Genomic DNA, 10,801 nt, shown 5'->3' with positions numbered 1-10,801 from the left:
CGTTCCACCACGGGACACGCCATTTACATGCCAAGCCATTCATTTGTGATATGCATTTATATGCGGCATCTATTATGGAGGCTGTAAAGAACTCGACTGCAGCATCAATTCCTAACGAAGACAGGTCAGCCCATGAGATACTAGTAAGAGATCGAAATTTCTCCCAGTCACCTGTCTCAATCTTTCACCCAGGAGCGTGTGGTGGATACTCGTTTTCTTTAGCTGATCTTAGCAGTATAGGGAAGTGGTCGCTGCCGTAAGGGTTGTCGGTAACTTCCCATTCAAGTTCAGGCAGTACAGACGGGGAGACTGCTAAGATCTATGGAAGAGTAGGTTCTGTTTGCAAGAGAGGAATAAGTGTGTTGCTTCTTATTCAACAGACACGCACCAGAAGAAAAAAGGAACTGTTTGACAAGACGTCCTCGCGCATCTATACGAGGGTCGCCCCACAGGGAGTTATGTGCATTGAAGTCGCCAAGAACAACATAGGGTTCTGGCAATTCATCTATAAAGGTCTGAAATTCATGTTTGCTTAGTTTATAATGTGGGGGAATATAAAGCGAGCAAATAGTGATAAGCTTGTTTAGCAGAATAACTCGAACCGCCACTGCCTCAAGGGCCGTTCGTAGCTGTACACGTTGACAGGCTATGCTTTTTTGAATTATAATTGCAACTCCGCCCGATTATGCGATAGCATCGTCGCGATCTTTGCGATAAGTAACGTGCTGTCGAAGAAAATTTGTGTTTTGGTTTTAAGTGTGTTTCCTGTAAACACAGCACTTTTGGATTGTGTTTGTGGATGAGTTCTTGTACATCATCAAGGTTTCTAAGGAGACCTCTGACGTTCCATTGTACGATTTGTGTATCCATATTCAATGTAAATTAGTGCTGTGTGTACGGAAACGGAAGTGATGCATTAGATTACAGTGCTCTTTCGAGGCCCTGTAACCGGGGTTTTGCCTTTTTTGAAGCGTTCGAGGGAGCCTCGCCGCTCCTTAGGCGCTTGGTGCGCCGTGGGGATAGGTGTTGTGTCCATTGCCTCTTGTGAGGCGCCGGACACGCGCTCTTGCGAGCGAGAAGTTTTTCGGGAAAGTCTCACCTCGGAAGGCAAAACCCCTGCGCCCACCAGCCCGGAGGTCGATGGGGCTCCCTGTGGAATTTGGCTGCGCCGGCTGTTGCCAGCGCTGGGAGGGGCCGGGGAGGTCGCGGCAGCCTCGGCTGCGCCTACCTTCGGGGCCACTATCGGTACTGCGGGATCGCTGTGTGTAGCGCAGGTCGCCGCAGATAACTCTTGTGGGGCCGGCAACCCAAGGGTAGCCTGGCCGGTTTGCTGGTTGGATGGAGTAGGCTTACCTACTTCCACCCTGGGGGCAGGAGCCAAAGGTGCCTGCTCGCTGCACGCGGACATGGCACTTGGCATTGGCCGCTGCGACGCCGCCCCCCGACGCGCCGCATCAGCGTAAGGTGTGTTGTGGAAAGGAGAGCACCTTTTACGGGCTTCCTTAAACGAAATATTATCCTTGACTTTAAGGGTGATTATATCTTTTTCTTTCTTCCAGTTTGGACAGGAGCGTGAGTAAGCGGGATGGTCACCACTGCAGTTCACACAGTGGGGTATGCCACTGCAGTTGTCAGAGGGGTGGCCCTGCACTCCACACTTTGCACAAGTTATTTGACCACGGCAGCCCTGCGAGCCATGGCAGCAGCATAAACACCTTCTAGGGTTGGGGATATATGGTCGAACATTTAATCTGATGTATCCTGTTCCGATTGTTTCTGGCAGTGTGCTGGATGCAAATGTTAGGATAAAATGCTTTGCGGGGATTTCCTTGTTGTCTCGTCTAAGTATAATACGTTTTACTACAGTGACATTTTGTTCTTTCCATCCTTCCAAGAGTTCAGCTTCTGTCAAGTCTAGGAGGTCTGCCTCTGACGCGACTCCCCGTGAGCTGTTCATTGTTCGGTGTTGTGTAATAGAAATTGGTATGTTACCAAATGTCACAAGACTGCCAAGTATTTCGTACTGTTGTTTCTGAGGGATCTCAAGGAGGAGGTCCCCGCTAGCCATTTTCGTTACCTTATAAGCTGACCCTAAGGCTTTGGTCAAAGATTTTGCTACTGTGAATGGAGAAATAAATCTAGCTTGTTTTTCAGGATTCTCACTGTGTACTACGTGGTATTTTGGATAGGTCTCTTTCGTGCGGTTGAAACAAGTGCTCAAGCCTTCGGTGCGTCCCCTCTTCTGAGGATGACGATCAAGTAGGCGGGGAAATGCGGGTGTTCCCATAGTAATTTGGTATGTTTTCAGCAGCAATGGCGGCCACCCACCATGGAGCCCAACTTGGGGACGCTGCAGGACTTAACGGGTAAGTCTGCAGGCGCCAACCGTACACTGCCACTATAACCTAATATATTATACCCAAGGAAGGGCACATACACAAGGTTAACCCTTGCCGCCGTGGAGAAAGGAAGTAAATGGAAGAGAGTAGAGAGGAAAGATGAAAAAGGCGAGAGAGAAAGACGAAGATTGGAGAGGAGGACAGGAAAAGGCGACTGCCGATGTCCCCCGGGTGGGTCAGTCCGGGGGTGCCGTCTACGTGAAGCAGAGGCCAAAGAGGTGTGTTGCCTCCACCTTAAAGGTCCAAACACCCAGCATCGGCTCAACCCCCAGGATCCCTCTTTCCCCGGACACGGCTAAGCCGCGCACGGCTACACGCGGGAGGGGCCAACCCTCGTGTGCTCGGGTACGTGGTGTCGCAACACACCAAACGCCTGCTGACGCAGACGCCCCTGCGGGGTGTCAAGATCGAGATCAAACGGCCAAGATCAAAGTGTAGTACCTTCTCGGCCTTTTGGCTACGATCAAAGTGTTGAAGCTTCTAGCACGTTGAGCTTAGCCAAAGGCTGGGAAGGTTTTCATTCACATGTTCAGATAATATAGGAAGGGTAAGGAACCAAAAATTGACATTTTAAGACAACAGTAAGGGAGGAAAAAAGGCCAAGACTAATAGTCAATGTCTATAGTCAGTCAATGTAGACACGATTGAACATGGGGACATAAAACCTGCCCAGAACTGGGAGGCGGGGTCACTGCCGAGGTGCTCCCTATTGGGGAGCGACGTGTTTATTATAGATCGTCCTGGACGCGGTGATCACGTCGCTCACTACCAGTTTTTTAAAGAGGCGAAGGTAGGAGTGTGAACAGAGCCGCATGATTGTATCATTGTTAGAATCCCATGAACCCACAGCACCAACAACGATGGCGTCGACGGTCACACGCTGGCACCGTTGTGCGATATGGAGACGCACGGGTTCGTATTTTGTGATTTTGGCGGCGCGTGCTACGGAGAAGGCCTCGGGTCTGCTGTCGAAGGGGCAACAAACATCGAGGACGATCGCCTCCTCTCCGCGCGCCATGACGAGGTCCGGACGTAGGTTGGAGCTTCCGACCGGGCGATTTTCATAGATGATGGTAAACCGGTTGCGGCTGAGAGTACGTAGTCGTGCCACTATGCTGTTATGACGGGCTGTGTACATAGTGATGTTCGTCATGCAGTGGCAGAGAATGTAGGGTAGAGTCTCCCTCTCTTACCCACAGACTCTGCAACGCTGGTCCCGTCCAGTCATCCATGGGCAGGCTCCGTTAAAGGGCAGAAGGTTAAGCCGAGCCTTGTGGCTAAAGCGCCAGTCTGCAAACCGGGTGAAGGACCCGGAGTGCCTGAAGTGAGAGGTGGCGGGGTCAGCGTCAAAGCATTGCAGCACCTTGCCCTGGTTAGGCTTGCTGTGGAGAACTTCGTCTCTGGCAGCTGCTTGAAGGGCGCGTAGCGTGCGGATAACCTTCCTACGGTGGGGAGGGGTGAGGGTTTTTTCACCGCAGGTTATCCGGATGCCCTCAGGGTCTAGTTGCCACAGCACGTCCAGGCGGCGAGACGCCTTATGTGCGTCCGTCCAGGCAGACCGAAGCTGCGAGTGCCAGTGTTGGTAAGTGATGCTTATTCAGGGGGCGGTGTTCTCGCTCTTGCGAAGACGGGAAACTGCCCCGCCGTCAGTGAACTGCGCAAGGCTTACTTCAGCCATGTCGCTTCGCCTCACCTTGTTCAGAAGTAAAGCGGTGTCGGCTTGACCCGGTCCCCAAGCCTCGCTGAAGTGTTCCTCCAGCTCATCAAGGGGAATCGGGCAGAGTTGGGACTCGCCCTCCACGATCAGCCTCACTGCACGTAGGCGATTGCGTCGGTACATTGTCTGAATCTGCTGAGCATTCTCAGGATTCAGAGGGCGGCGTGGCTTCCTGTTAGCGGGAGTCACAGGAAGCTGTACCGCATCGCATACTACCTGTATGGCGTCGTCTAGCATTCCGGTAAATGCTCCCACCCAGCGTCCGATGTTGGCTCGCGTTGCAGCTGCCTCAGATGTTGGGCGTGCTTGGCTAGCACGCCGTCATCTTCGACCGGGCCTGCAAGAGAAACTGGGTCAACTTCCTGGGAGGCGTCGTCGTTCTCGGTGGCAGAAGGCGACAGCGGTGCACCGGGAGAGGGGGTGGCCGTGCTGTTCGTCGTGTTGTCATGTGCGGCCTCATTGTTGACGTATGCCTGCTGAGAGGGGGGAGAGGATATCAGCGGCGCAGCAGGTTCGCTGCTTTCTTCTGAAAAACAGGGAGATGCTTCTATTGTCGAAGTCGGTGGAGAGGACATAGTCGGGGGGCTGCCACTTGCTGAAGCAGCTGCCGTCGGTGCAGGTGTGGTCTCCCTCGAGGGGACCGGATTCGGTGTCATGTCAGGAAGTGGAGCGTCAGTGTTAGAATCGCTGCCTGCTGCTGAAGTCGGCTGGGTTGTGGGCGAGGCTTGCGGCGTTGCCGCTTCATTCCTGTGTGCCTGCTGGTGGTTGTCGAGACCCTTCCTGGATGGAAAGGAAGAGGGGCACTCGGTGCACTTGTGCGGGTGTGGGATCCGCGTGGCGAAGTCGTGCTGGCCGCCAGCGTGGCATCCATGCGAAGTCGGCCGGGATCCTAGTATCTTTCTGCAAAGAGTGCAGAAATGTGTAGTTATAGGATCCTGGTGCCATGTTGTTGCTCGAAGTGCCGCTGAAGGGGATTGCCGTCGAGATGTCCAGACTGCTGGTGAGTAGCTCGTTGAGCAGCCTTCTTCTGTACATCTGAAGCAACTGGGGAGAGGAAAAAACAGTATTAGTTCCTGTTCGTGGCGTATGGGCTGTGCGCCGGGACTGGCGTAGTTTAAGTCAGGTTGCGGCAGTCTAGCGGGCGGCGAGCGAGCTGAGATCCGGCTTGGTGGTCTGGCGTCTGGGGGGGCTGAGAGGTGGCGCCATCTCGTCCGATAGCGGGAAAGTAAAAAAAGGGAGTCACGTGAGCCTGTAGCTCACAGCAACCCACGAAAGGACAGCAGGTTTAGTGCATGCACGAGTATACGTACAAAATCAAGGACGCTAGTTGAAAAATAAAAAAAAGAGATAAACCGCGGCGCGAAAAAGCAGGCGAAAAAAAAGCACACGGAGTAGACAAGTGAGCTTGTGAACCGCACGTGGGCGTATAGCTCACGGCAGCTCACGTGGGGCCAGCTGGTTCACTATATGCAAGAACGTGCACGCACAGCGAGATAAAAAGAACAAAGCTGACCAGTGGACCTGTGAACCGCACGCTCACCGCGGCCCATGTGGAACCAACTTATACGCTACAAGCAAAAGCGTGCACACAATGACATGGTCAAGGGCTCGCTGCGCGAGGGCCGCCGAGCGAGGAAAAAAAAGAAAGGGAGCTACGCCTGGGCGTGATGTTATGGCACGCAGAAAACGCTATAGAATTTAAATTTACAAAATAACGAGAAAAAAAATACAAGAACTACACAGAGGAAAAAAGTTGCGAAGTCGCAAGAAAGCAAGCAGTGAATCAGGCAATGTTGACAGTTACTCAAACAGCAGGAAGCAAATCCTTCCAAGGGTCCGGGGTTTCCAAGCGCAGCAGGGAAGTCCGAGTACGAGAGTTTTACCGCTTCAAGACCAAAGCGTACTACACTTAGACCTTAGCTCTTAGCTTGATCTTAGCTAGATCTTATTAGCCAAAAGGCCGAGAAGGTATTGCACTGTGATCCTGGTCTCTTGATCTTGACACTTTGATCTTTGGCCTTTTGGCTAAGATCTAAGACCGCTTGGCGGCTCAAGCGGTCTGAAAACACGGCGCCTGGGGAAGACCGACTTACTTACCAGCATTGGAAGTCGGTGGACCCTGAAGGGAGGTTTCTTTCAGCATTCTTCAATGTGTGTCTTCGCCATCGTCGCACACCCGACAGCTGGAGGACCTCCCGCACCATCTTCCTCTTTAAGAAGGGTGACGCGACCGATCCTCCCAACTGGCGCCCTATCGCACTAGGCAATACGGCTGCAAAGCTGTATGCTAAGTGCCTTGCGGGACGTCTTTAAGACTGGCTGGCGGAGCATCGCGTCCTCTCCCACTGCCAGAAGGGCTTTCTTCCCCATGATGGCGTCATTGAACATAATTACGTCCTCCAGGATCGTCTGGACAACGCCCGCGGCGGCCACGAAGACCTCTGTGTCGCCTTCCTGGACTTCTCCAACGCCTAAGGGTCCGTGCCCCATCAGGCGTTATTGGATGCCCTTCGAGGTACCGGCGCAGGTGGTCACTTCATCGAACTCGTGGCCGACTCGTACAATACCAACAGTACAAGGATCGTCGCGGCTGACGGTATCTCGGCACCTATTCCCATCCTGGCCGGGATCCGCGAGGGATGTCCATTGAGTGGGCTTCTTTTCAATATCGTCATCGATCCCATCATCCGGGCTATACAGGGGGAGATCGTCAGCATAACATCCTCGCCTACGCTGGCGATTTAACCCCCTTGGCGACCTGTCCTGGGATGTTGCAAGCCCGCATTGACCATATTGAAGCTCTCGCCTCCGAGATCGGCATGGCCCTCAACCCCAACAAATGGCGTTCTCTCCATCTCAGCGGGGAGCATCCGGTTGGGACGAGGCCTTCCATCTTCCAGGTCGCGGGTGCTGACATCCCTGCCATGGCAGACTACGACTCCCAGAAGATCCTGGGTCGTCCTGTGGGCTTCCGGGTACTGGCGGACGATACCAACATCATCGACCATGCCATCCAGCGAGGCACAGCACTTTTATGATCTATGATGGCCCCCTGCAGCGCCTCGATGCACTCCGGACCTTTGTCTACCCTGGCCTCAACTTCATGATGAGGTGCGGCACCCTAGGCAAAGAGGATTGGCAGCGGCTGGATGACGCCCTCCGTCCCTTATTAAAGTGGACGCTTTACCTCCCATCCAATGCCTCCAACGAGTACCTGTACGGAAGTCCCCGGTCTGGAGCTTTAGTCACACCACTCCCTGCCGAGCTTAGTGACCTCTGCCGGGTGGACAATGCCTTCAAGCTCCTTACGTCTGCCGACATCGAGGTTCGCGATATGGCGTCGCAGGGCCTGTTCGAGGTTGTCTCTCAGCGTCTGCGCCGGCCGGCGGAGCAAAGGGACGTAGAAGATTACCTCGGCGGGTCCACGGAAGGCGACTTCCGCGCGCCGGCTTCGCAGCTCCGATCGGCATGGACGGAGACACGTAAGGCGTCTCGCCGCCTGGATGTACTGTGGCAGCTGGACCCTGATGGCGTCCGGATAACCTGCGGCGACAAAACCCTCACCTTCCACCGCAGGAAGGTTATCTGGACGCTGCGCGCCATTCAATCAGCGACCAGGGATGACGCCCTCCAGAGCAACCCAAACCAGAGAAAAGTAATGCAGTGCGTGGCTGCCGACCCTGCCAGTTCGCATTTTGTGCATACCGGGTCCTTCACCCGGTTTGCCGACTGGCGGTTTATCCACAAGGCCAGGCTCAATCTGCTACCCCTTAATGGAGCCAGTGCATGGATTACCGGACGGGACCAACGCTGCAGAGTGTGCGGCTATGATACGGAGTCTCTGCCCCACGTGCTCTGTCATTGCATGGCGCGTAGCGCCATGTACACGGCCCGACACAACAACATCATCGCCCGGCTACGCACTGCCAGCCGTAACCGGTTCGCGATCGCATCCGAGAATCGTCCGGTTGGCACTACTAACCTACGCCCAGATCTCGTCCTGGTACGCGGCGAGGAAGCCATCATCCTTGTTGTTTGTTGTCCCTTTGACAACCGCCTAGAAGCCTTCGCCGCCGCCCGTGCCACCAAGATTGCCAAGTACGAGCCTGTGCGGTTACATCTCGCGCAATGTTATCAGCGCCTGACTGTTGATGCCATCGTCGTCGGCGCTGTTGGCTCCTGGTACCCCTGCAATGACTCCGTCATGAGGCGACTGTGCTCACGTTCCTACCTCCGTCTTTTTAAGAAGTTGGTAGTAAATGACGTGATCTTTGTGTCGCGAAACATTTACCATAAGCACGTCGCTCCCCGCTAGGGTGCTCCTTGGATTCGACCCTACCCCTCCCTTGCACTGGACTTGACATTGAACTGGCCACTGACCTATATGTCTGGATTGCCCATTTGTTGACTTTGAACTGTCGGTCTGGTCTTTTTTTAACTGCTCTTCTTGCGAATTGCCACTTTTTAGTTGCTTACCCGTTTTATTACAATGCGACATATTGGAACAATATGTGCGATCACGAAAAGTCGAGCAGTGCGATGACGACGACGACGATGAGAAAGAAGCTAGCGCGGGCTGTTGCCTCTTGGCCAAGCGCAGCGTATTTTATTGTAAATTTACTTGCACATAGCTTTTCGTCTGCGTCTTCCTACGTAACATATCTGGTGGAGGTGGAGGTGGACGTTCCCTGTACCTCGTCACGGAGCTTCGCAGTGGACGGTAGGTCGAGCCTTCCTTCATGGCTCCCGGCGACGACAACCAGCCTTCCTCGGCTCCAACAGCACCTACATCACTCTGCCCGAGAATACGCCAGGATCACGGGGAGCGGGGAAAGATGGGGAAGACGTCGATGACTGGATCAGCCTGTATGAACACGTCAGCCGCAATAACCGGTGGGACCCTACTATTATGCTTGCCAACGTAGTCTTTTACCTCAGTGGCACACTAGAGTTTGGTATCGCACGCACGAAGATGAGCTCACCAGTTAGGATTCCCTTAAGACACAGCTTCGGGACTTGTTCGGCAACCCCTACGGTCAGAAGGCGCTTTCCGGCCGTGTGCAGACGTCAACAGAGCCCTATGTCACGTACATTCAGGACGTCTTGGCTCTGTGCCGTAAATTTGACACCCACATGACTGAGTCAGACAAGGTTGCCCACATCCTCAAAGGCATTGCCGATGACGCCTTCAACTTGCTCGTTTGCAACAACGTAGCGACGGTGGATTGACGGTGAAAGCCGACGTATTGACCAGCAGTTTGCCCGTCTGCCCAACACCCCAGCGACATCTTCCTGTGCTGACACTCCTCGTCCCAACAACACTGCCGATGTTACCAGGATCGTCCGGCGTGAGATCGAGGCCGCCTATCCAGCCGCCTTCGACTCCGGTCCCACCAACACATCTGCAGTCACGGTCTCACTGATCCAGGCAGTTGTCCGCCAAGAGTTCGAAAACATGGGTCTTCGCACCATCTGCTCGGCCCATCGTCCTGATACCCGCCCGGCTTCGATTCCGCCCCATCCCGCACCTTCTTACCCACCACGTTTCCGCAACCCATCTGAATGGCGCACTGTTGACGACAAGCCAGTTTGTTTCCACTGCCATCGTATCGGGCACATTTCTCGGCACTGTCGCAGTCGCTTGAGTTCCCCGACCCGGTCTACTTATACCGCCTGCTCTCGCCCCCCAGGTGGCCCTCCTCGTCCCTATGCCGCACGCTCCGATAAGGCCGCCGCTGATTCTCCTGCACAGAACTGCTCCTATTCTCGTTCGCCTTCGCCCCAACAACGAGAATCTCGCTCACCCCAGCCCCGTCGCTCCTATTCGCCGACTCCTTTCGGACGCCGCTCCCAGCCGGAAAACTAGACGACCCAGCGCCTCGAGGTGACGCTGCATTGCTCTCTACGCCAGTCTCGGCGTAGGGACCTTCTCGGTCTTTTTGGCTAAGATCAAATTGTAGTAGCTTCTCGGCCTTTTGGCTAGGAAGCAGATCATTCTTCTCGTTGTACCTGGGAGCTCCACGGGTCCTACGTCCTGCAGGGACCTTGTACGGCGCGTAATTACAGGTTGCTACCTCCGAAGCCCAATGTTCGGGGGTGCGTGCCGAACCCTGCGAGGGTATGAGCCTTCGGTGTTCCTGGACGTGCAACCAGCCCACGGCCCGGCTCTTCCTGGTGTTTGGTGAGCCAGCAGTTTTTCACCCTCTGCCTGCTCACCCGGCGGGCCCACCTTCCGGTGGCACCCGCCTTCGCCTGGACTGGCCTGACTTGCGGGTCACGGAATCCTCCTGCTGTTTGCCCTGGTGCCGTCTTGATCCAGTCCTGGGCCCCGCCTGCAGTTCACCGGCGACCTTGGCTGGCCAGACCCCTCCACCTCTAGCCTCCTGGAGCGTTGGTGTCCCCCTCTGGCAGCATGACAACCCCTTCGCGGCCGCGGCGGTCCCCACGATGTTCCAAGGCTGCAAGCAGGTGCCTCACGTCAGGAGCCTCGGTCTGGTCATCCCTGGCGAGCTAGGAGGCATCCCCGACCACCTCCAGTACATCCAGTCTTGCTCGACAACCGTCTCGGGAAGGGCAGGTACTCTACGTGCACTGCCCGTTCCCAAGCGTCGTCAGGTGCTGCGAAGCAGATTGCCGGGCCTCCAACGGAGGCGCATCGTGGACTTCTCGTCGGCAGTCCCTACAT

General features: G+C 55.0%; 1 protein-coding gene across 1 annotated transcript; it reads left to right on the top strand.

The window, feature by feature from the left end:
* The first annotated feature begins 7,150 nt into the window (after window positions 1-7,150).
* Window positions 7,151-8,431, top strand: LOC135921534 (uncharacterized). The gene has a single exon (XM_065455846.1). It carries the CDS (start codon window positions 7,151-7,153, stop codon window positions 8,429-8,431), a length of 1,281 nt encoding a protein of 426 aa, XP_065311918.1.
* Window positions 8,432-10,801: the final 2,370 nt, after the last annotated feature.

This window comes from Dermacentor albipictus, chromosome 7, assembly GCF_038994185.2.
Source record: "Dermacentor albipictus isolate Rhodes 1998 colony chromosome 7, USDA_Dalb.pri_finalv2, whole genome shotgun sequence".
Taxonomy (NCBI): Eukaryota; Metazoa; Arthropoda; class Arachnida; order Ixodida; family Ixodidae; genus Dermacentor; species Dermacentor albipictus.
This window is presented reverse-complemented; position numbering and strand designations above follow the sequence as displayed.

Bases quoted from the DNA above. Each gene is read 5' to 3' on its own strand.
- LOC135921534 (XM_065455846.1), top strand. From the start codon at position 7,151: ATGATCTATGATGGCCCCCTGCAGCGCCTCGATGCACTCCGGACCTTT.